The 27032-nt window shown below is 44.7% G+C and overlaps 1 protein-coding gene across 3 annotated transcripts in view; it reads right to left on the bottom strand.

Annotated features, from left to right (window-relative positions):
- The window catches only part of LOC124615803 (inactive dipeptidyl peptidase 10), a 1404300-nt gene that overhangs the window by 111021 nt on the left and 1266247 nt on the right, over nt 1-27032 (bottom strand). For all 3 annotated transcript variants that reach the window (XM_047143937.1, XM_047143938.1, XM_047143936.1), the window contains exons 12-13: nt 20226-20455; nt 8603-8819 (exon numbers count right to left, since the gene is read on the bottom strand). In XM_047143937.1, the coding sequence (XP_046999893.1) occupies nt 8603-8819; nt 20226-20455 (447 nt within the window). The remainder of the gene's footprint in view (nt 1-8602; nt 8820-20225; nt 20456-27032) is intronic.

Raw genomic sequence — 27032 nt, 5'->3', positions numbered from 1 at the left:
TTTTTGCAATTTTAAATGTAGCCCTCACTGTTGCGCGCTACAGCCTCCTCTCACTGGAATTTGTCGAGATTCCATGATAACCAAATAACACCCTCAAGAATCGCACAACGCTTCTTCGATTTTATTTCAATTTATTCATTTATTCGGACTTGATGATAAACCCAGACAGCCAGCCAATAACCTGGGGAGATTCACATAATTGGCTTTTTAAGTGCTCTGTTTATGGAAAATAATTCTCGCCATTACCGAGTGAAAGGTACTTCGCCACGTCGCTGTAAAGCAGATGTTCTCATACATTTCCTCGTAATAACGAGGGGATTACCCCAGCTCGAAAAGTTGAAACCGAATAAAAATGATTTTAAAATACAGAAATTTGTTTGCTTGTACCAACTATCAAGGTCACTTATCTGTAATACTCTGCGATTGACTACGATCTGTGTTTGAAGGTTAACGAAATAAACACTGTTGAAGGAGATGCCAATGAAGAACAAATACCGTGAAACGATAATTATGTATATCACATAAGGTATTTCCTAAACAATTCCTTGAAACAACACATACAGAATCATATTTCTCAAAATAGAAGTTATTGTGTTATACGTTCATCTCTTTTTCCTATTCGAAATGTAAATTTGGAAAACAACAACGCAACAACTCCTATTTTGGGAAATATTAATCCGAAAGTACTGTTTCCTTCTCAATATATATTTTTTCAAGCAAATGCCGAATAAAAATCGCAAGACAACAGCATACTTAAAGGAGAATAAACACATAGTAATGATGTACAATGAAGAGTTATGCGAAGCACAAGAAGATCAAAGACGACTAAGATTTGACCATGAATTAAAATGTGACGAAACAGTCTGTGGACCAAAGATACTGAAATCGTACTAAGGGAAGGTCATTCAAAGTCTCAGGAAGAGTGAGGCAATGGGCTGTGATGAAGTACCATCTGAAGGGCCAAAAATCAAGCTAAATGGAGCCTTACAGGACAGTTGAAACTTGCCTATAGGATATATGACGAGGGAGTTTAGTCGTGACTATTTAGTGGGAACCATAGCATCTCCATTAACTAAGAAAAACATTGTAAAGATTGTAGAACAGTTAGTTTCAGATGACATATGACAGAGGTGAAGTGCAGATTTGAAAGAAAAATTGAGGAAAGCTTGCGAGAGGAGCAGTTAGGATCCAGGAAAGGAAAAAGAACACGAGATGGATACTGGAGTATGATAGGACCAACAGTGCTAGAAATTAATAGAGTTGTGTGCATCACCTACGTGATCAGGGAAAGTTTGTTGACAGAGATGAATGGGTATCCCGCTGAAAGAAGCAGCTGGAGCCCAGAAGGACACAAGACTGATAAACGAAGTGTAAGCAGGATGAGGAAACTGATAAGACGGGCATTCAATGAAATGCTCGCCAACGGTGTAGTTTGTCACCAACACATGGGCAGGTAACTATGCCTTGGGCTGTTTACGTCATCTAAGTACAGCTATGTCCGCCCCCGGTAGCTGAGTGGTCAGCGCGACAGACTGTCCATCCAAAGGGCCCGGGTTCGATTCCCGGTTGGGTCGGAGATTTTCTCCGCTCAGGGACTGGGTGTTGTGTTGTACTAATCATCATCATTTCATCCCCATCGACGCGCGGGTAGCCGAAGTGGCGTCAAATCGAAAGACTTGCACCAGGCGAACGGTCTACCCGACGGGAGGCCCTCGTCACACGACATTTCATTTTCAGTACAGCTATGCAAATACACCACAGGCCATTAAAATTGCTACACCACGAATATGACGTGCTACAGACGCGAAATTTAACCGACAGGTAGACGATGCTGTGATATGCAAGTGATTAGCTTTTCTGAGCATTCACGCAAGGTTGGCGCCGGTGGCGACACCTACAACTTGCTGACATGAGGAAAGTTTCCAACCGATTTCTCATACATAAACAGCAGTTGACCGGCGTTGCCTGGTGAAACATTATTGTGATGCCTCGTGTAAGGGGGAGAAATGCGTACAATCACGTTTCCGATCGGATTGTAGCCTATCGCTATTGCGGTTTATCTTATCGCGACATCTGCACCAACAGTTCGACGACGTTTGCAGCAGCATGGACTATCAGCTCAGATACCATGGCTGCGGTTACCCTTGAGGCTGCATCACAGAGACAGGAGCGCCTGCAATGGTGTATTCAGCGACGAACCTGCGTGCAAGAATGACAAAACGTCATTTTTTCGGAAGAATCCAGGTTCTGTTTACAGCATCATTGGAAGCGAGTACTCGTCATCGCCATACTGGCGTATCACCCGGCGTGATGGTATAGACTGCCATTGGTTACACGTCTCGGTCACCTCTTGTTCGCTCTGACAGCACTTTAAACAGTGGACCTTATATTTCAGATGTGTTACGACCCGTGGCTCAACCCTTCATTCGATCCCTGCGAAACCCTACATTTCAGCAGGATAATGCATGACCGCATGTTGCAGGTCCTGTACGGGCCTTTCTGGATACAAAAAATGTTCGACTGCTGCCCTGGCCAGCACATTCTCCAGATCTCTCACCAATTGAAAACGTCTGGTCAATGGTGACCGAGCAACTGGCTCGTCACAATACGCCAGTCACTACTCTCGATGAACTGTGGTATCGTGTTGAAGCTGCATGGGCAGCTGTACCTGTACACGCCATTCAAGCTCTGTTTGACTCAATGCCCAGGCGTATCAAGGCCGTTATTACAGCCGGAGGTGGTTGTTCTGGGTACTGATTTCTCAGGATCTATGCATCCAAATTGCGTGAAAATGTAATCGCATGTCAGTTCTAGTATAATATATTTGTCCAATGAATACCCGTTTATCATCTGCATTTCTTCTTGGTGTAGCAATTTTAATGGCCAGTAGAGTATCTATGTTGAAATTTCCATATGACCACTAGTTAAAGAGCTAGGCGCGCCGATATCTGCAATACATGTGAACATCTTTTTCAGTACACTAAGCAAACGTTTTGGAGAAAAACATTAATTCTCACACTTTCGATTGTACTAAACAAACAATCATTTTCATGCAAATCCTCGTCAACGTGCTAGCACATTTTCATAAATCGGAGGTATAATTTCACTCGACACAACAGAATGCAACTACATAACGTAACGCATATAATTTTATGCATTTATCATTTCTAAAGCGTAGTCGCAACTAAGTAAACAGTATGTTGCCCACAACTGATGGAAAAGCAGTACCGTATGGCAGAAGTTACTTAAAAGGGTGGACTGTTGCTACTGAGATAAAAACAGCTGGATAAAATATGTGGGAGGCTGTTTATTTATTTGATGTAATGTGTCAGTATTAGTGTATGAAGATGGCGACATGATCTAGGAAAAGTGTCGTCGTAACGTGAGTACCATTAATAAACATTGCACCCGATGTTAACTAAAATGGCTTAAAAGACTCACTCGTTCTCAGGCGACTGCCACTGCCAAGGGAACGTCGCACTGGTCATCATTAAAAAAAATTCTAAATCGTAATTTTATGTTCCTAATTATTCAATCTGCAAGTTACGCGCAATGAAAATAAAAGATTGCAAAAAGTCAAATCGGAAAAGAAACATAGCGAGATGCATCAGAAGCAACGAGACGCAGCTCACAGTAATAGGCCTCAGTTGAGAGATTCGAACAACGGTAAGACCACGTCTACAGATAAACAACTTAGATATGAGAGAGGTGCAGAGCGAAGACACCAAGTTAGGGAGAAGCACCGCATGCAAAGAGAATAGCATCTGCAAAAACCAACACACTGGTCGAGCGATTGACCTCGATGACGACACCTTACTCATAACTGCGGCGTAGATATCATTAAAGTGCCCGGTGACGTGGATACTACGGTACTGAGTCATTGGTCATTGGTCATTGGTCGATAACTTCAGCATCAACAGGAAGAACAAAGTGAGAAGCATGTTTTAATTTCCGGTGCAACCCTTAAGAAATTCTCCTTGAAGACTTGGCTAAAGAATTTGTGTTGTGCTGTCACATTTGATCGGTCTCCCTCCAGACAGCATACTAACGGTTTACACTGTACCACGTACGGTACCCAGGTTCAGCAGTTTGAGCTGTGGAATCCGATGTCAGCCATGCCAGTCAACATACACTGAAGAGCCAAAGAATCTGGCACACAGAACTAATATCGTGAAGCGCCCCCGCGAGCACGCAGAAGTGCCGCAACACGACGTGGCATGGACTCGACTATTATCTGAATTTGTGCTGGAGAGAACTGACACCATGCATCCTGCAGGGGTGTCCACAAATCCGCAACAGTATGAGGTGATGGAGATCTCTTCTGAACAGCACGTCGCAAGGCATCCCAGATATGCTCAACATGTTCATGTCTGGTGAGTTTGGTGGCCATCGGAAGTGTTTAAACTCAGACGAGTGTTCCCGGAGCCATTCTGTAGCAATTCTGGACGTGTAGGGTATCGCATTGGCCTGATGGAACTTCTCAAGCCCGTCGGAAAGCACAATGACGTGAATGGATGCAGGTGATCAGACAGGATGCTTACATACGTGTCACCTGTCAGAGTCGTATCTAGACGTATCAGGGGTCGCATATCACTCCAGCTGCACACGCCTCACACCATTACAGAGCCTCCCTCAGGTTGAACAGTCCCCTGCTGACATGCAGGGTCCACGGATTCATGAGACTGTCTCCATACCCGTACTTGTCCATCCACTCGATACAATTTGAAACGACATTCGTCCGACCAGGCAACGTGTTTCCAGTCATCAACAGTCCAATGTAGGTGTTGATGGGCCCAGGGGAGCTTTGTGTTGTGCAGTCATCAATGGTACACGAGTGGGCCTTCGGCTCCGAAAGCCCATATCGATGATGTTTCGTTGAATGGTTTGCACACTGACACTTATTGATGACCCACCATTGAAATCTGCAGCAATTTGCGGAAGGGTTGCACTTCTATCACGTTGAACGATTCTCTTTAGTCGTCATTGTTCCCGTTCTCGCAGGATCTTTTCCCGGCCGCAGTGATGTAGGAGATTTGATGTTTTATCGGATTCCTGTAATTTGTGAAACGGTCGTACAGGAAAATACTCACTTCGTCGCTGCCTCGGAGATGCTGTGCCCCATTGCTCGTGCGCCGACTATAATACCACGTTCAAACTTACTAAATGTTGATAACCTGTCATTGTAGCAGCGGTAACCGATCTAACAACTGCACCAGAGACTTGTTGTCTTATATAGGTGTTGCCGACCGCAGCACCGTATTCTGCCTCTTTACATATACGTATTTTTGTGGACTCGCAAGACAGCCAAGCCACTATGAGGTAGCCGAAGGGCACGCTTTTAAACTCACGCAGGCTGGCGTGAGGTCTGGAAAATGATAAGGAATTGAGACTAGCAAAAACGGTACGTAGCTTCTGGAATACTTAACTTCAATCCATAATTGGTGAACATCGGTCTGACGGTACATGCATCAATAGTAACTGGTAATGGCGCCTTGCTAGGTCGTAGCAAATGACGTAGCTGAAGGCTATGCTAACTATGGTCTCGGCAAATGAGAGCGTAATTTGTCAGTGAACCATCGCTAGCAAAGTCGGCTGTACAACTGGGGCGAGTGCTAGGAAGTCTCTCTAGACCTGCCGTGTGGCGGCGCTCGGTCTGCAATCACTGATAGTGGCGACACGCGGGTCCGACGTATACTAACGGACCGCGGCCGATTTAAAGGCTACCACCTAGCAAGTGTGGTGTCTGGCGGTGACACCACGCGTATGCCTATACCAGTTTATTTGGCGCTTCAGTGCATAACGCTACACGATGAGGGGCGTTGCTGAGGTAGGCTGTAGCCCAGAGAAGGAAATGCAGAGGTGACAATTTACAACAGATGTAGCGAAAAGCTTATCATTGCCCCTCCGATTTGGAGAACCTGGATATATTTTTTAGCCCTTTCTGTGAATGTAAACATTTGTCATGTATCCAGGCGCCTGTAAATTGCCTAAGACCGAAATTGTACAATCCTACGGAAATAACTTAAAAGTTAACAGCTCGAGGCATTATAGAGTCATTCAAAGAATTAATCGCAACTGTGGACCCAAGATTAAAGAGAATACACTTTGAAATTAGACTTTGAAATAAAGGCTAGTGAACTGACGTTCATGAAAGAGATCGACTTTGAGTACTTAACATGACCACGAGGATATTTTGCATCTGGAATAGAGATAGTATCTACAATATGTTTCGTATTTAACCCATTGTTAATAGAGCAAAGCTTCCATTGTAGAACACCGTTGCACAGAGAAATAGAGGCCTCTGAAAGGTTAGATAATTTACTATGAGAAGAAAGAGAGACTGAAAGAAATGTGTTAGATAGAATTATAAATTATGTTATTTTGTTTAAAAAACGTAAAGCAGTAATAGATACGAAGGGCAATTTTTTCTCAAGCTCCGACAGACCACGAACTTAAAAACACATCGAAAATCCGGTGTAAATTTGCGCAACTCTGTCTCTAGTATAGCTGTCTACCGCGTCACGTCGCACTTTTCAGTTCTGAGCGCACAGTTAACACGTAAAGATGACTAGAAAATAGCGTCTCATGCCAGGAGCGACGTGCCTGCTGAAAGCTTTCGCCTGGTTTCATACACCCCACATGACATAACTGTCGTGCGTTTTCATCTTCATGACAGTCGTTGCCTGCACGCTGCAGAGGTAACGAAGAGACACCTGCAGCGTTTCCGATGGGAAGTGTTTTAACACCCAGCGTGTAGCCCGAACTTGGCTCCCTCTGGTTCTAATATCTTCATTCACATGAACCTCGTGGATTGAGGACAACATTTGGGCACACACAACAAGCTGTGGAGCAGGGTAGTGAATTAGCGGAAATCACAGGCTGCTGCCGTCTATGACGAGGGTACTGGAAAGTTGGTACCACTCTGTGGTGAATGTCCAAGTCGGTGCGGGGACTATGTAGAGAAATAGCTGGAAGGTGTAGCTAAATTTTGTAGACAAAATATTTTTGATTTTCATTTGGTTGCTGTTTCGCAACCGATCGCAGGTTGAAAAAAAGTAGTGCATGTGGTAGTGCAATGTTCAGTTTTACTGCTAAGCGTACTAGAGAGTTTTTAAGGGGGGGTAGGACGTCAAACAGGCCGAGTTTCGAGCAGGAGAGACACTAGAGGACATTTTATTTTCTACTGTCTATACTTTTACAAATAAATTCATAAAACTTAGTCAGCATGACCAGGAAGGATTCAGGATTCACACTCATAGCAGTGGAAGTGCAAAAACATAACAAAATAATTTTTTTTAGATATGAAATTTCATCATTTTTTTCACTGACTGTTGGCTGGATTGTTGCTATAGGTACATTTTTCTTCACAAGTAATAGAGCTTCTTTGATGAATTTTGCACAGCATACAAACCATACATACAGGTGTATGAAACTCTAGAATTTTCCAAATCTATTAAAAACTGTGGTATACACCACTTCTAACAATCACCGAACAACGCGCTCCAGTACGCGGCCGCCAAATACATCGCTGGCCGCACTTCTCTGGGCGGCCCGCTGCTTTCATCGCTGGCCGCCTTCACACGCACGCTCCCTTACGTGGCCGAGAAATACATCGCTGGCCACACTTCTCCGGGCGGCTCACGGCTACCATCGCTGGCCGCCTTCGCGAGCGCGCGATTGTCAGCACACAGCAATTGGCTACGCCAGGAAACATTGCGATTGGTTTTGCCTGGGAAACAGCGACCCCAGCCGACGGCTCCATTAACTAGCAAGCCTTATATAAACCCGGCCGCCGCCGCAAACGACAGTTCTCATCGGGAAGTGCAGTACGCCGTGTTCCAGCTGCTTGTGGATGACTCGCCGCACCACACGAGGTTACCTGGCTGCTCGGCGGAAATCTTGCGACTTCACTTGGAGAGACTGAACTTCACTGGGCTTGGGAATAATTACGGGACGTGCACCCCACAATGCACATTTGGACATTGGTATAACCAAACTTTAATTATGCATTACTACTGAGTGTGAGCCTGGGTAGACGCTTGGCTAACATAATTGTTAAAATGTGGTTTGTGATTTAATAAACCAGACTGAAGAGGTTATTGTGTTATTCCTGGTTATAACAAAAACTGTGGTAAAAATTGAGATAATAAACTACGAAATTTCATTTTTTTCTAAACATATATTTTAAAACGTAATAGAACATTCATTTTTCATAAATGAAATAGATTCTAGAGTTTTAGACACCTGTAAGTATGGTTTGTATGCTGTGTAAAATTCATCGAACAGTCTCTCTTACTTATGAAGAAAAAAGTACCTATAGCAACAAATGCAGCCAATAGTAAGTGAAAAAATGATGTAATTTCAGATGTAAAAAAAATTATTTTGTTATGTTTTTGAACTTCCGCTGCTATGAGTGTGAATCCTGAATCCTTCCTGGTCACACTGACAAAGTTTAATGAATTTATTTGTAAAAGTATAGACAGTGGAAATTAAAATGTCCTGTGCTGGCTGTCCTGCTCCAAGTCGGCCAGTTTGACGCCCTACCCCCTTAGAGCGAGCCTGCTGTGGAGTCCCTCCGTGTAGCATAGCATGCGGAACTGACCTGCAGCACGTAGAAGCGCTGTCCGTGGCCGCCGGGGGCGAAGGCGGCGGAGAAGTGGGAGCAGTTGGCGTACCAGTAGCGCGAGCTCCAGAGCGGGCCGCTGGGGTCGCACGTGACGCACTGCGGCTCGAGGCGGCGCGGGTCGTCCGTGGACGGGTCGGGCACCACGTACAGGTGCTGCTGACCCGGCCGCGAGTCGTGCGTGCCCAGGTAGTACCTGCGACAGGGCAGTGGCTGCAGCTACAGCTGGCGCTGCTGGTCGTAGCTACTCAAGCATAGCACCGCCCCAGCTGGTGCAGGTGCTGCAAGCCTGGCCACATTTTTGTGTGGGGACCTGTAGTACCCGCAACACATCCGCACACTATGTATTGTCCGCCGCATTGATCCCCCTCACCCCCTGACGTCTCCTTTCCTCTCCACCCTCAGCCCGTTGCCGCGCCTTTACCGCTGTGTCCCACCCTCCCTCCATCTCCAAACCCTCCGCCTCCTTTCCCGACGCAACTTCCACCGTCTACCGCTCCCTAACATCTACCCTTCCTACCAACTCTAACTCCACCTTCCTCCTGCCTCCTCCTCAGGGCTCCCTCTCCTCCCCCTCCCTTCTCCTGAGCGGCTTCCCCCTCCTACTCCCCCTCCCTCTCTTGTGCTCCTCTTCAGTGTCTCTGCACTCCCTCCTGCCTTGTCTTCCCTCTTCATCTCCTTCCCCACCAGTCCCCTGCCTCTTGGTGTACCTGCTGACGCCCCTACTGTTTTCATCCCGCTGTCTCCACTGCAGCACCTTGCTCTCACCTCCTTTTCCATCCTCTCCAGCCTCCCCCTCGGCAGTTCCCACCTGGCAGTTTTATTCTTCATCGTGTGTGCTCCAAGTGGGCTTAAAGTGTGTTGTTCTGGAGTGTTTTTAATACTGTGGCCGACTTTTATCCTGTGTGTGTGCCTTCAGTGTCTTCTTTGTGTTTTAAGAATCGCCAACTTTTTTAACTTTATGTCGACTTTTTTAATTGTCCCCCCATGAACGTCTCTATGTCAGTGTATTTTTACCTCCATTATCTCCCCTTACTCTGTTTTATGTCCCCCTTTTTTATCGCCTTATATACAACATCTTATTCTTGTATTAGTTGTCATGTAACTCGGCTGAAGAGCGGCGGATTGTGGCGCTGACAACTCTCCCTGCCCATATGTAGCAGGGGAATAAAATCACAATAAAGAAAAAAATAGTACCTGCAACTCCCATGATGATTCTCTATGACCTCATCCTTTTCCTACATCTCCTCCTTTTCCTCAAACACATCCATATTGTCTACACTAACCGCCGTCTTGATCCCCCTAACCCCCTGCTGTCTCCTTTCCCCTTCACACTCTGCCCCTACCGTTGTCTCCCAACATCTCTCCATCTTCACACCCTCCACCTCCCCTCCCAAAGAAACTTCCAGCGTCTCCCCACCCTGGATGATGTGCTTCCCCCCAATATTTATCCTCCCTTCCAACTCTGGCCCTCCCTTTCAATTCCTCCCTATGATTCCCTCTCCTTCCCTCCCCTCTTATAGTTCCTCCATCCTACTCCCTCCCCCTCTCATCCTCCTTTCCCAGTCCTTGCGCTCCTTCCTGGCTTGCTCCCTCTCCACCCTCCACACCTTTCTCACCTTCTCGCTTTTCTGTCTCCCTCCTCTCCGACCTTCCCTCACTTGGTAGGTCCTTCCAATTTTAATCCAGTTATTCTGTATCGTGTTTTGGTGCTCGCCAGCCGGCCGCGGTGGCCGTGCGGTTCTAGGCGCTGCAGTCCGGAACCGCGGGACTGCTATGGTCGCAGGTTCGAATCCTGCCTCGGGCATGGATGTGTGTGATGTCCTTAGGTTAGTTAGGTTTAATTAGTTCTAAGTTCTAGGGGACTGATGACCTAAGATGTTAAGTCTCATAGTGCTCAGAGCCATTTGAACCATTTGGTGCTCTCCGTGTATGTTACATAGGTGCTGTGTGCGTTCAGTGTCGCCGTCCCATACTGTGAACGCCGTTTTTAATTGTGTTATTCGTGCCACCACTGTTTATGTGCTATGTCATCATCGAGTGTCATTTTAATCATTATCTGGATTTTATGTAAACGTGCCTCATCAAATTCCCCCCCCCCCCTTTTTTATATATTTTAACTCCAATTGTTTCCCCTTCTTATGTGTAACCTTCATATTTTATCCCTGTATTTTATGCTTGTAGCGGTCTCCTGTGATATTTTTTATAGTATCTTGGTTGAAGAATTGTGCCGCTGACAGACCACCCATGCTCACACGGGGCAGGAGTATGAAAGAACAATAAAGGGAAGAAAATAGTACCTGCAAAATATGCTCCTCAAGACAATCCCCTCTAAAACCCAAGCACCAATTATAGGAAGAACCACCGGCAGCTTCCGCCTCAGTGACTTCTATCTCATTACTTACAACTGTCCTATCCAGTAAAAATACTGTAAATGTAAAATCCGTGGCAAGAGCCCGTGAAAGGGCCATTGGCCTGATTGTAGCTAGAATACAGCCGTTCGTTGTCGCACCGCTAGGAGGCGCAGGATGGTGTGCCCATTGCCCCTACCTCCTTCTGGCCACAGGAAAGATTTGCAGTACTTATATGATAGCAGGCTGACTGGACTCGGAGCTGCAGCTGCGCTGAAAGAGCTGCGATGAGGAAAGATACCCACCTCTTCCAGAATTGGTTCTGGGACTTCCAATTGTAGTCCACTACCTGCTAGACCACCACAGTCACATCAGATTAACTGATACACTAAAATATCTTAGACTAATTTTTGAGTGGCAACCAACATGGAAAACTCACCTAGTAACCAACCAACAAAAAGCTCACAATGGACTGAATGTAGTAGCTGGCCTCTACAGCTACAAAATATAGATCTGACCCATTCTATCCCGTGATGGTCTTGTGAATTAATCGAAGACCGAATATCTGGTGATGAGAAGGACTCATGACTATTCAAGAGACCCACTCCAGCCTCGGTAGTTGGATCCGGAACATATAAAAGGGTTCGTAATTTTAAATATCTGTGGGTGATCTTCTCAGGGGACGTATCGTATCAGGCAGAAATCAAAGCGAGGACCAAACCGCAAAACGATCGTACTTCAGTCTGAATCAGCTGTTGAAATCGCGCAGTCTGCCAAGGAATTTCAAACTTCAGCTGTACAAAACATTGATTCAACCAGTAGGGCTGTAACCTTTCGAAATTCTGAACGTCTGGAAAAAAGACTGAAATAATCTTCTCCTCTTCCAGCGAAAAGCATTAAGAAAGATCTACGATCCGGTACGATATAACTGGTGAATGGAGGATCCATCATAACATGAGCTGGATGAAATCTACAATAGACCAAACGTTGTAGGCCTGATGAGAAGTTAAGCTACTTGTAAGGGCTGGATACGTTGTTCGGATGGATAAACACAGAGGGCCCTTGAAATCCATGGATTTTACTTCCTGTAGATGAATACCAAAGAGGACAAAAGAAATGTGGTGATATGGAACCCATGAGGACTTGCTGCAGATTGGCACAGAGTGACTGGCATTAGGAAGAAGAAAACAGAGCCCATTGAAGGAGAAGCCTCGTAGCTGCGTGCGGTCCTCTGGGTCCGTCAAGTCTCACATATTTAACCACGTTTGCAATGGCCTGTGATTGAGTTGCTCTTGGTTTGTACACAACAGCGCTTGCAGTCTTGGAGGAGGTAGCTTAACACGCCTGTCAGTCAGTTAACTCAGCACGTAATTGACATGTTTAGTATACGTGTGTCAGGATTGTCATACATAACAGCGAAAATGAACGAAACCATTAATGTTCGGAATGTTTTAAATATTGAAGCATCCATGCTAAGAAGGCGTCTTCCAACGGAATACGGTGTAGTACTTGATGATGACACTCTCGCCATTTTTTTGGTGGATCTGGTTGTTCAAAAGATGAATATTCGTATGACTGCTCAACTAAAGTTGCGCTGCATAGGATAGTGGATGAAGAAAACGACTTTATAGGCGATAACGCGATTATTAGTGTCAAGATTGTAGTGCTAATGCCAGTGGCGGAAACAGTACTTCTCAAAGAAAAGTTGACAGTCCTGGTGACTATGAGCCTCCACCGGAAAAGAAATACCATACTGTTAGTATTTTTACAACATTTTCTGAAGAACTTCTCAAACATATTTATGATGATTATCGTGCACCTCCACGTAAGCTATGACCTGTAGCTCATAACTGAAGAGACATCCACCTATAAAAAGCACATCGAACATCAAAGTAATATTTCACTATCTGGAGAAAAGAAGACATAATGAACATTCATTTCGGGGAAAAATGGCAATCGAAGAACTCGAAATAAAACAACACATTCTACCACAATTTAACACAGCACTGAATGAAGGAAAATGTGTCATTACTGGAACCCGAACTTTTGGGCAATGCAAAAAGGAAGAGAAACTGGACTCACAAAGATTAAATATCCTGCAGTTTTCATAGCACGTCTCAAGAAATACGCAGAATGTGCCGTAGACACAACACTGCTATCATGACTGCCAAAGATGTACAGACAAAGATATTCGCCAGTGTGGTGCCCGTTTTGTCGCAGAAGTAAATTAGAAAACAGCGGATTTCCAGATACAGCCACACTGCATTTCGAACACTGATCATAGTGGATTTGAACATGAGCTAACTCCCGGTGCGACACTACCTAAAAAAGTCGAAAAATCAACCATTTCATTGGTCCCGTCTGCACACAACACAACTCATCATTACGCAGTAGTTGTTGCGCTTTTAATGAGTGGATATCTAAGAATAAAACTTTATACTTGTTTTCAAGAAAATGCTATCGGCCCGAAATCTAAAGAGGCTATTGGTGGCTAGCAAAAGTGGGAAATTGTCAAAACACCATTTAAAATCACTTTTCGTGAATGGGATGCATGATCATTGTGCCAAAAACAACAAAATACGTCAGCCTTTGGAGGTATATATTTCCTCCGACAATATAACATATGTGCTTGAAAGATAACAGAGTCTATAAGGACTCTCTCCAATGACACTGACACTAAATTTGGAAATAGTATTTTCATAATTAAAATGCATTCTATTGTACACAACCCGCTGTCTACTTCACTGTATCAGCCTATGCTTCAATATTCCTGGCAAGTGGCAGCGTACAATTTTCCCGGGCGTGTTGCTGAATTAAAAAATGTGATTCATGTGACGTTTGATTTTGCAGCTCAAGAAGTAATTCTGATGACTGGCCAGATACTGCTTCCGCCAGATGTGCCTACTGTGACCCTGGATATTATTTCATGCATTTTGTTGGGGAACCTCAAGTATATTTTTAAAGTCCGATAGTGGACTAACTAAGAGTAACGCAATCGTAAGCTTTCACCATCCTAATCACAGCGGTAAATAAAGCTTCTAAATACAACTGCAACACCGAATTCCTGTACCAAACTAGAGACACCCCCTGTTAGTAATTTACACATAATTCCAGAGCTTAACAAGGTTGAGTGATAACCGCCACAAAATGTTGAAAGGAAAAAAAAGTTTATCGTTTACAACATTTTCGCTGTTCATGCAGCAAAGCTGCCACGTCAATCATGACGTTTCAATTTATTATTTCACTACTGCTCACTCTATTCGCAAAACATTTCTCAGACAGTATATACGTATACCACTGGCTGTTTCTGAAAAGAGTATATGAATGTATGACGCATAGTTTAGGAGATATGACGTCATAAACATTGGGCTGCTTGGAAATTAAACTGCAAGGCACAATTCGCCAGAGATACAGGTGAAATATGTGTAGAAATATGTATAAGATGTGTTAAATACACTGATTAGCCATAACATTATAACCACCTGCCTCATAGCTTGTTTGTCTGTCTTTGGAATGAAATACATCCCTGATTTTGCATATCAGGGATCCGACAGTTTGTTGGTAGGTTTGTGGATATATGCGGCATTACATGCCTATGCACAGGACAGGTGATTCGCGAAAATAACGGGCCGCTGATTTGCGTATACGATGATGTGGGCGAGTAGCGACCCAGATGGATTCCATGGTATTTGCATCAGGCGAATCTGGTCTTCGAGACATCAACGTGAGTTCCCTACAATGCTCCTCAGACCACTGTAGCACGGTTCTGGCTCCGAGCCGCGGACAACTAACAGCCGAAAGATGACATCGCCTTCGGGAAAGATTTTAAGCATGAAGGGATTATGGTGGTTCGCAGCTGTCTGCGTGTCTTCGACTACTACCACAGGTCCGATACAAGTGCGGGAGAATATCTCCCATAGCATAATATTACTCCTGCGAGTCTGAGTAAGCGGCACGCTGCACGTTTCGAGCCTCCGTTCACTTCGATGACGGCATTTGTGGCGACGCCCAGCGACTTAGTGTAGCACCCTAAGAGGCGACACGTTCCCATCGATCGACGGTCACCGTGCCAACTGCAATCGTAATTGACGATGTCGTTGGATTAACATGTGAACACGTAGGGGTAGTCTGCTGCGGAGCTCCATGTACAACAATGTGCGATGGGCGGTGTGCTTCGAAACACTTGTGCGTGCACCAACATTGTGCTCTTTCTGTAGAGATACCACAGATCACCATCTATCCTACTTTACAGAGCAGATAAGCTTCCGAACCCCGCGTTCTGTGGAGGGTCGTGGACGTCCAAACATTTAGCTCCTAACGGCAGGTTCCTCGTCCTTCTACTCCTTTTCCTAGGCGGTGACGACAGTAGCTCGTGATAATTCGACCAGATTCGCCTTTTTGGAGGCTCTGCGTAGTAATAATCTGCCCTTTGTCAAAGTCGCTAATTTCAATGGATTCCCCCATTTGCAGACCATATCTTCGCCAAGGTGATCCTGCGTCGGTGTCTGCTTCCCTTACCTACATTTGTTACCGTGTCACATGCCCGCGACGGCACCAGGCGGCATCCGACGTCGCGGTGGGCAGTAGTCATAATGTTTTGGCTGATCACTGTATGTGTGTCATGTGCATACGCTGCCAAACTCATGGGGAAAAAAACTCTTCCTAAACACCTGTATCGATTTCAACAAAATTACTCACTATCTGGAAAGAAATACTGTTGAACTAGCAACGTCCTATTGGAGTGGGGGTGATAACGTGCAGACAGAGAGGGGGGCAGAAGGAGATGGGCAGGGAAAGGGAAGAGGAGGGGATGGACACAGAGAGGGGGCAGAAGGAGATGGAATAAAGAGAGGGGGAGGAGGAGAGGGACAGCGGGAAAGAAACACATGGACAGAGATGGGGAGGAGCTTATGGCCAGGGAGAGGGGTAGAAGGAGATGGATGGGGAGAGGGGGAGCGAGCAGATGGACAGAGAGGGGGGAGTGAAGAGATGATCAGAGGGTGGAGGAGGAGACGTACAGAAGGAGGGGGAAGGAGGAGATGAACGAATAAAGTGGAATAAGTACATTCCTGGGGAACACTGGGTACTCAGCTAGTATTTTACCTTATGGATGTCAGTGAAATCTTGAGGTGAAGGTGGGAGAGATTATTCAGAAAGAGATGTTTCAAAATCCTGAAGAACTGATGTTTAAAAATCTCATGCACTCCAATTAATGTGTGCAAAACTGTTGTATTACACACACTGGACACCGAAGGGTAGTGCTAAAATACGGAGCCATAACTGGTCGAACATTTTCACATTACGACGTTCTCGAGACTAGCTATAAAACTTCCTGATGAGCAAAGACATGTGCTTCATCTTGAGGATAGACTTAGTGAAGTTTTGTCACCAACCACTGATTTTTTACGCGATCTTTTGCCACTAAAAGCGAGAGGCTGGATGGTGAAGTTGTAATTGCCATCGCGATAGGGAAGCACATATGGTAACCGAGTAAGGTGCTGGTGCAGGCACAAGTGTTTCTGAACGCGCTGTCCAGTGCACATTGTTGATAATGGGTCTCCGCAGTAGATGATCCCTGTGTGTTCGAATGCTGACTAAAAGACATCGTCAGTTACGAGTGCAGTGAACACGGGGTCGTCGATATAGGAGCGTGTATCAGTGGAAACGTCTCATCTAATTGGACGAATCACGTTTCTTTTTTTACAACAATTTGTGTCCGGATACGCCGCCATCCAAGGGAAACTTGCACTGCTGCACGGACGCAGACCCATGGAGGCAGTATTAAGCTATTCACCTGGGCTTCGATGAGACCTGTGGTAGTAACAGAAAGCACCCTGACAGCTGTGAGCCTGCAACCTTTCACATTTGATGTCTTTCCCGACGACGAGGATATCTTCCATCTAATAACTATTCATTTCATAGGGGCAGAATCGTCCTACAGTGGCTTGAGGAACATGATATTGAAATCATGTTGACTTGGACTACAAATTCGCCTGATCTGAGCCCGATCGCCCACAAATCACTGGCCATTGTTTTACGGGAATTGGTGTGTAGACGCCAGGTGCCACGTACCCCCGGAAAGCTGCCACCGACCTGCCATATCCATGCCACACACTCATAAGCAGGTCATCGTATTGTTTTGGCTCATCAGCGTACATCAGCATTCAGTTATCTCTTTCCATTTCAGAAATTAAAAACTGCGCCTTTCATCAATTAAATATACGAATTTCTTCTTCTTCTTCTTCACTCTAAAGTAAATTACTTCCTTCTTACTAACCAACATTTTAAAAAGCAACCAGCCGACTGAAATATGGCAGAGAGATAATGTGGAGCCGAAAACTGATTGTGGAATCGGATCTCTTGCAACCAGAACCGAATTTCTAAATTTCGATATTAGGGTGTTACCAGGGTCGTACCTAGGATGTGACGAGATGAACCGCCGGAAGGGCGCAGGCAGCGAAGGCGAGCAAAAACTGATGGAGCAAAAGATGATTTTTAGTAGTAAGTGTAAGAGGTACGTGAGTTCACTTACCCTTGTGTTCGTATCTTCTACTTACGAGAAGACGTTTTCCCTTAGTCTACAGTTGTACACGCCATGTAGGCACTGCCTCGTTTCTGCAGTGTCATTTCGTCCAAGTAACTTCATAAATAAATTCCTACTGCCAAACAGACGTCTGTCCCTAACATGGTTGACATGTCGAAGTGCAGCTACCATCTACACAGCTTGCTCATGTTCAACACCGGAGATCTTGGTGCTACTTTGCTACTGTATCGTAGAATCTCAAAGGTCAGCGAGCGAGTGCTGAAGTAAATATGATGTTCGACCGAAGACTTCCATTTTTTGCCGATTTTTGCCGACTGCCGATTGCAAAGAGACGTGACAGTGGAGGAAACAAGCAAAAGAGGATTTGGACGGGATATGCAGTAGGTTTTGGGTGATACGATCTGCTGTGTAAATAAAAATAATTCGGTACTAAACGCTTCGTGGCTGGTTAGCTATATTTCGGAAAATTTTTAGTCTTCGTATCGGTAGACATATATACCGGGTGATCAAAAAGTCAGTATAAATTTGAAAACTGAATAAATCACGCAATAATGGAGATAGAGAGGTACAAATTGACACACATGCTTGGAATGACATGGGGTTTTATTAGAACCAAAAAAATACAAACGTTCAAACAATGTCCGACAGATGGTGCTTCATCTGATCAGAATAGCAATAATTAGCATGACAAAGTAAGACAAAGCAAAGATGATGTTCTTTACAGGAAATGCTCAAAATGTCCACCATCATTCGTCAGCAATAGATGTAGTCGAGGAATAATGTTGTGAACAGCACTGTAAAGCATGTCCGGAGTTATGGTGAGGCATCGGCGTCGGATGTTGTCTTTCAGCATCCCTAGAGATGTCGGTCGATCACGATACACTTGCGACTTCAGGTAACCCCAAAGCCAATAATCGCACGGACTGAGGTCTGGGGACCTGGGAGGCCAAGCATGACGAAAGTGGCGGCTAAGCACACGATCATCACCAAACTACGCGCGCAAGAGATCTTTCACGCGTCTAGCAATATGGGGTGGAGCGCCATCCTGCATAAACATCGTACGTTCCAGCAGGTGTTTATCAGCCAGGCCGGGGATGATGCGATTCTGTAACGTATTGGCGTACCTCTCTCCCGTCACGGTAGCAGTTTTGCTCTCCAGCGCCATCTGTCGGACAGTTTGTGAATTTTTGTTGTTGTTGTAATAAAACCCCATGTCATTCCAAGCATGTGTGTCAATTTTTACCTCTCTATCTACATTATTCCGTGGTTTATTAAGTTTTCAAATTTATACTGACTTTTTGATCACCCTGTACTTTGCTTATTCAATAAGTTGAGCCTTCGTGTGAAGTTGCCTGTTCACAGCCCGACCACTGTACCGACGCACTCGCTGACCCGTCCGATTGTGTGTGGAGAATGGCGACTGCTTGGCGGACCCTACATGCCTGCACTGACAGATTGTGGTATGGAAAGTAGCGGTCGGGGCTAGCAGGTAGAAGTTCGCTAGTGATACCGACGCACCTGGACCACACACCCGACTGCAAACCTATCGCCCACACATAGGCGAACGGATAGGGACAGTCCCGCTAAATGAACGAGTCGCCCCACTGATTGGCTTGCGCATGGGGCCTTAAAAAGTATGCTTTGCTATGATTCATTGGCTCCTTTACTCAAGCGTCTGTTCAAAAATGGTTCAAATGGCTCTGAGCACTATGCGACCTAACTTATGAGGTCATCAGTCACCTAGAACTTAGAACTAATGGAACCTAACTAACCTAAGGACATCACACACATCCATGCCCGAGGCAGGATTCGAACCTACGACCGTAGCGGTCGCTCGGTTCCAGACTGTAGCGCCTAGAACCGCACGGCCACTTCGGCCGTTCTCAAGCGTCTGTATCTTAAGAACACTGGAAGTTGGCGTTGCTAATGTATTACTTATTTCTGTGTTGTTCTACTGCGAATTAAACTGACACACGCTAAAAAAAGCCTTCAATTTCTTTGTTCAGCATTGCGCTAATTCTTCTGTCATGTCTCATTACGTAGCCATTTTCGCAGTCCTTGGCAAATGTTGAAATGTGTGTGAAATCTTGTGGGACTTAACTGCTAAGGTCATCAGTCCCTAAGCTTACACACTACTTAACCTAAATTTTCCTAAGGACAAGCACACACACCTATGCCCGAGGGAGGACTCCAACCTCTGCCGGGACCAGCCGCACAGTCCATGACTGCAGCGCCTTAGACCGCTCAGTTAATCCCGCGCGGCAGTGTCTTTCCACATGCAGAATTTTTGTTAAGTATAGTTTTAAGATACAACCACTTTAAATTCAGTAACCAAATTTATATTGCATTGATGGGCTAGCAATGGCAGACGTGTTCATTTGAGAGTAGAAAAACTTCCACAAAATTTTATAGAGGGGAGAGGGAGGGAGTAAGCTTTCGCAGTTGTGTCAGGGGTGCAGGGTTACCTCGGCACGGCCCTGTGTTTTACACATGCAACAAAAAGTGGAACTGGGAAGCCTGTTTGCAGGTTTGGGGTTCGGGAGCCCATGTAAATGTAGTGATTCTGAACTTCTACTTTGTCGCTGGGGATTGATCAGAAACAACGACGAACTACTGCAATGAACGTGCAAAGGTTTTACCGCACGGTAGAGACTCTTCCTGTGTACAGCCACAGTGTTTCAGGTAGAGACTGTGATTTGGTGCTTACACGAGGTGGTTGTCGTTGTCCCAGGCGAGGATGCGCATCACCTCGTAGTTGCCGTGGCTGAGCACGGCGATGCGCTGCTCGGTGATGGTGATGTGCTTGATGTGCGTGTACGAGTGCGTGCTGGTCTCCTTGACGGGCGCCAGCAGCAGGAAGCTGCCGCCGTCCGGCGAGAAGACGGGGTGCGGCTGCACCTCCAGCCACGACTCCTCGGCCGCCCGCTCCGCGTGCGTCTGCCGGCAGGACACACACACACACACACTCACCTTCAGCTGCGTCGCGGCGTTCCAGCTGCACAACAGTGAGGTTGAGAACCACGCGGCGGGCTGCGGCAGCCCATCTCTGACAAGGGTAACAGTGCCTACTCGTCATTGCCGAATTCGTACAATCACTTTGTTCTGTAGATACGCGGCTTGGCCGGAAATGACAGTGACGGAAGTGTAAACTCCAGATAGCGAGGCGTTTAGAGAAAACAGAACTTTTGACGCGGGTCATTCGAGGCATGAGCCCTTTGTGTTGAGGCGCGTACGCAACCGAGGCCAACGAACCTCAACCAACCGGTTCTTTGGTCGAGATTTGCATAGTATGTACGGACAGCAAATCGGAGGCAACGCAGCGGCTAGCCTTAGTTGCTATTGCTCTGCTGCGAGTAATATCAAAGTGAGGTGGCTGGTTGGCGTTGAGACCCCTCTCACACTGTAGACGCCGGGTCGAGAGTTCGTTGGTTTAGTACCGATTTGTTATGTCTCGAAAACGAGTAAGTATTTAAGTACTAGCGTTGGAACTTAAATAGTGGCAACTATTTATTCACAACCGATACATACGAGCTACATGTTTTCACCTGTTACTGTCCTTCACAGTAGTCACCAGCGTTGTGTAGAACCCGTTGCCACCAATGTAGAAGGTGTAGTATACCGTTAGCAGAGAGCAAAGCCTGTTCTGTTGTTGGTGCGAATGGAGCGGTCTACTGCCAAAAATGAAACGCCAATCCAACGAATGGCGTCATTATGGGTCGCAGCGAAAGTCGAAAGTGCGTCAGAGCCCCAGTATGGTGAAAGTTATGGTGATTCTCGTGTACGACTGTGATGGTGTTATCCTAACCCATTACGTTTCTCCACGGCAGACCGTAAGTACACAGCATTACTGTCGGTTTTTCGAGCATCACCTGCGACTAGCTTTGCGAAAGAAGCGGTGACACTTTCTGCGCAACCCACCCATCATTTTGCACGACAATGCGCAGGTACATACAGCGCTAGCTGTGGCTGCTCTGTTCGGTCGATGGGACTGGAAAGTACTGTACCATCCACCCTACTCCCCGGACTCAAGGCCTTGTGACTTTGATTTGATTCCGAAGATGAAGGAACCACTTCGTGGCATTCGCTTCAGAACTGTTCTACAGATTCGACAAGCAGTAGACCGCTCCATTCGCACCATCAACAGAGCAAGCTTGCTAATGGTATACTACGCCTTCCACATCGTTGGCAACGGATTCTACACAACGCTGGTGACTACTTTGAAGGATGGTAACACGTGTAAACATGTCACTCTTTTGTATCGGTTGTGAATGAATAGTTGCCACTATTTAAGTTCCAACCCTCGTATTTCAGGACAGCCACAAGTCGCACTTAGTATGTTTTATTGACAATTTTCACTCTTTACTTTAACAAGACAATCATCAAAAGCTCTGGAATTTACTGTTTAAAGTACAGCTGTTAGCTGTTAAATTAAAGAGCGAAAACGGTCAATAAAACATGCTGATTGCAACATGTGGCTGTCCTCAAAAACTTAATTTCGACAGTCGCTTTTTTCCCTGCAGGCGATACCTGCTATCGCTAAGAGTGTGTATTTATCGTGTTTAAAACTATTGGACTATAGAATCGAATATGGAGAGAACATTAAAGCTAGTAGAGTTTTATGGTGAACGCCAATGTTTAAGGGCCCATACGAACTGCTATTATAAAATCAGACTGAAAGTATTAGACACTTGGAAGGAGATAACTCACTTATTAGAAAGGGATATGCAAAATGTGAAAAAGAAAATGGTGTTTTTATTGACATCTTTTCACCGTGAACGACAGACAAAAACAAACAAAACTTGGAGTGACCACTAACTTTCTAGTGCAGGTACAGTTCTCCTAAAAGAGATCCTGTCTTTGGAAATTTTAGGGCCTACACAATGCAGTAACAACTCGAAATATTTATGTGGCTTACATTAGGGAAAATCATTATGAAATAGCCCATATTCCAATGGAGTTTTAAGGTAGACATAAATTTTGTCCCACCACACTGTTCCATATTTTTTGAAAGAGAGGTCGTCCACGAGCGTCGTTTCTTTTTTATTTTCAATTTTTACTTGCTTAAAATACAAATAAACCCAAATAATGTTCATTATATGGTATTTACTAATATTTGTGTAAAACGTATGAAAAGAAGAGGCCAAGGAAAATTTGGGATTGGAGATAAATATCCAGGAAGGGATTACAAGATGTTCACGAGAACTTCGTACCATCATAAAATTTTCTAGGCATCTTGCACGCGTTATAAAGGCTGCATTCTTAAAATTACATGGTTGCTTAAAGTTTCTATAGTAAAACAATCTTAGTTTACATTCAAGAAAGGTTCAGTCTCGTCTAAAAGTCTGACAGCAAAACATGCATAACGAATCATTCCGCGAAGCACTGGCGAGGATAACTGGTGATCCACTGTAATTTGATGCAGTCTTCTCGGAATGTGATTTCCTCTTCTTTCTCGATGACATAAGATCACTTTTCAAACTTTTTGTTCAAATTCTTTACCTGACGATAAAAAAGGACATCGAACTGTTACACTAGCAGAGTGCGTTTACCGGAAATCACTTTAATACTGCACGATAACAGTCCTTCTTCGTCTTGAAAATATCTCATCGTAGAGTTGTGGGTTTGTTTGCCTTCCCCACGAGTCGATTAACGGAAATAATTAGTTTTCCTGCACGTAGATCTTTATCACATCAGCCAAAGAATGTTTGAATAACGCTGTTTCAACTTTACCAGATTTTGAGGAAGTTATGATGACATTCATTTGTGTCGCGCAAACTCATCCACCTTGTTTTGAATCCTCGATCCAAAAGAACCACTATTCTCATGTAGGCCTACGTAAAATGTTGCCAGTAATTTTACAGAAAGGGTTATGGATAACTGCGCTGTATACTAAGCCATTAGTCTGTTCATGTATCGTTATATTTGCAGTGTAAGTAATGTAAAAATGGAAAATAAAAAAAAGTTTCCACATAGGGACACGACCGTCTGATTACAGTTCCGTACTCTTTCCGCTGCGCCAATCGTTGCGTGGAAACCACGCTAACATGAATGACTCATGCATCGCCCAACCCACGCCAAAAATGCCATTTCTTCTAAACGTGTCGCCACCTGGGGCTCCCACTTCGGTCACTTTCATTTCTGGCCAAGTCCTGCACAACTCAGAAATTTGGAAGAAATCAGTGATGACGAGTGGGCGCGGTCCGCTTGTGAGAGTGTGAAACACAACTGAATAGGCGATTGCAAAAACGACGTAAGTTCTTTTTCCGAATTTTACTCTAGAGCGAAAAAATTTCTCTTTCCAAATTGAGAACTAATTCATTCTTATTTTTCTACAGGAAGTTTGACTATTACGGGTACAAACGAAAGTGGAGGACAATGAAACAAGGAATTATCCCTAATAAATAAAGGTCCGGAAACGAATGGTTTCTCCGATACGACGTATTACGACTGAGTACATCGACACCCTGTAATAAGAGTCCCCGAGAATCAAAACTGCATATAAGCACTTGGGGACAGGCACATTAGAACGAGAGTTCCACACGGTTCCGTTCGTGCGAAGGTAGACTGCAGAACGTCTCGTCATCGAAGCTTGTACACGTTCAAAAATTTCAGACGTGTTCTGAATGCACTGACAACCGTCCACAATGCGTTGCCGGAGTTAATTGACACTACCAGCAGTGCTTGAATACGACAAAGCTTTTAAAAGCTTTTAAATTTCCTCAAACAATTAAATCCAACGCGTGGAAGTTCCGGGACCTGGGAAGCCATGATCGAAACCTCTGTTGTCGTAACGCTATTTACCAATACTTCGGTGTCTAGAATGATGATAAAATGAAATAAGAGCAGTTAGTCGCTTTGTAATTTATATCTCGCTTGCAGTGTTTCGAAATAAAGATAGCCTTACACATTAACGGTGTTTTAACATTGGTATGACAGCTGTTCTGCATATATCGTATCGGGGAAGGTTTCCAGACATATGTTTATTAGGATTACTTGCTTGTTTCATTTTCCTCTATTCGCTCTTTTCATTCGTACGTATAATAGTTAAACACGGTTTATAGATATATTACACATAAATACATATTGGTGTGACCAGCTTCTGAAAATGGTTTTGTGTACAGGTTCTAAAATTAGGAATTCCCGAAAGCTTAAGTTACTTTTGCGTATAAACTCATCTAAATCGATTAATATATGTTTCTTTCTTATGACGTTCGATTACTGCCATTATCAGCGCAAAACTCACAACTCGTGAGAAAACGTTCTGTCTCAACTGAAACAAAAGCTGTGTCTTAACAAGTCATGCGTTTATCATGCCTTGGTGCACTTTTTGTGGCAACTGACACTGAATTTTGTTGTAAAAGTGGTAAATTTGGATCTGATGCTGACAGCAGCCGAAACGTCGTAATGAATGCAAATACAAGGTGTTTGACAATTCTTATTGCATCTTCAAGAGGTTGTAGATAGAACTTAGTAGATAAATTTTTGATAAGCAATCCCTGTCCGCAAATGTTCCCTGTGGGTATATAACAAATTTGAAGGTTGGATCACTTTCAAAGCTCCCGCTTTGCGACACGGAACGTAATAGTAGAGCTTCACAACGCGTGCATCGATGACGTTTTGCGGATCGCCTCATTCCGCCATACTGTATATCAGTCTCGCCCACAACAACGACGGCTGCGAGAAGCTGGTACATTCGCAACTGGTGGGGTCGGCTGTGGGCCTTCCCGGACGCACACCAGTGATTGTGGACCGTGTGTATGAAGGCATGCGTTGCAGACACAGCTTGCAGCTTGTGCAGCAAACAGCGTGGTTACCGCGTGGAACAGACACACCGGCCAGCGCTCATTGTCTCCGGTGTGAGCGTACCATGTAGCGGGAGATTTGAAAGTGACTTGATTTTCTAACTTATTTTGCATCCAAACGGTACATTTCCGGTCATGAGTTGCTAACTGACCTCTACATCCCTTAGTACATGTAATAGGAATTGTTAAACACTCAGTATATTAAGTGATCTTGAAGTTGAAGACACATTAAGGGACATTATTGCTTTCATTAATAACTGACGTTCTGTATGGAATGGATAACACTTGAATGGAGAAAAAGACTGTAACGCTTAGGGGAGGTAGACATTTCATCAGCAAGTATGTAGCCATCAGTACTATTCGATCAGTACTTTTCAGATGAGAACAAACATGGAAATATTACAAAACACTTCAGATTTTCAACACTTGTAATCATTTTCTTAACATGAATAAGATTTCATACAAAAATACGTACGAAAAATTTAGTGCGATCAGACATATAGTACAAAACGGCTACACGAGAGGGACAATTTCAAAATTTCGTCTGCAGTGCCAAAGTCCATCTCAGTACTGAGCTACTGGAAGAGATTTTCATAAAAACAAAAAAGACGCGGTCATGATGCTGCCGGTGGCGTAACAGTCGTGTACAAGTCGGAGCACGTACCCTGGGTTGCATATTCTGGGGGTGGGGGTGTGTAGTATTGCGAAGAGCGAAAAAGAGGTGAGGAAGAGTGAAACAAACAAGGAAAAGGGAGGGATAAGAAGAATAGAATAAAGGAAAGGAGGGGAGGACACGAAAATCGGAAGGGGCGGACTTGTGTGATGCGGAGGCTCCGACTGGACACTTCTTGGTGTGGAGACACTGGCGTCTTGCTTCGTATAGTAAATGCACCCTCTCTCGCTATGCCAAGTAAGCCAAAGCAAGGAAATTATAATCAGTCTAATTTGAGCTTGTTGTTCTGTTTCTTATGACTTTTAATTGAGCAGTAAGCAGAACCGAATGAGTTACTGATGCAAACAATGCCAGTTTGGAATGAGAGGTTTTTCATATTTTAAATAGTACCTTATATTGCATGAATGGAAAGGAAACCATGCACTTTCGGACGCAATTTCCTCGTATTAGTTACTTTCAGTGATCGTTTCCTGCTGTTTGTCCCCAATTTTGAAACCTGCCCAGTATCAACAAAGTTTATATTTTAAAATTTTGTATCAAAATAAGTAAAAAATCTTAATTAAAACTCGAACAGGTGTGTGAAAATAAATGAAATCTGGTATCTAGTGTGGGAAGAAATATATTGGTGCAGAGTACCTACTATGTGATTGGAGTCAATAAATTAAAGACAACATTGCAGACTCCTAATAAGGCAATGTACATTCATGCTCTTAAATTAAGGATAATGCTGATACATGGTGAAACAACGCTCTGGTGGGCAGTTTACGGGTTTAAGTCACCTCGGGTTACGACCATGCGGTGCATTTGACCTGCGGTCGTCGCACGGTGGCGCTGGCAGCAGTCCGTATACGCAGAGGTGTGTTCGTTCATGTCAGAGTACGGTGCAGCGAGTAAGTGTGCAGAATTTTTCAGACGTGCTATTGGTGACTGTGTGTTGAAAATGGCTCAAAGAACACATATTGATGCCGTTATGAGTGGTAGCATACTAGGGCGACTGGAGGCTGGTCAAATGCAGCAGGTCGTAGCACGGGCCCTCCGT

Source organism: Schistocerca americana, chromosome 5, assembly GCF_021461395.2.
Source record: "Schistocerca americana isolate TAMUIC-IGC-003095 chromosome 5, iqSchAmer2.1, whole genome shotgun sequence".
Lineage (NCBI taxonomy): Eukaryota > Metazoa > Arthropoda > Insecta > Orthoptera > Acrididae > Schistocerca > Schistocerca americana.
The sequence above is the reverse complement of the archived record's forward strand: the minus strand, read 5'-3'. Positions and strand labels throughout refer to the sequence as shown.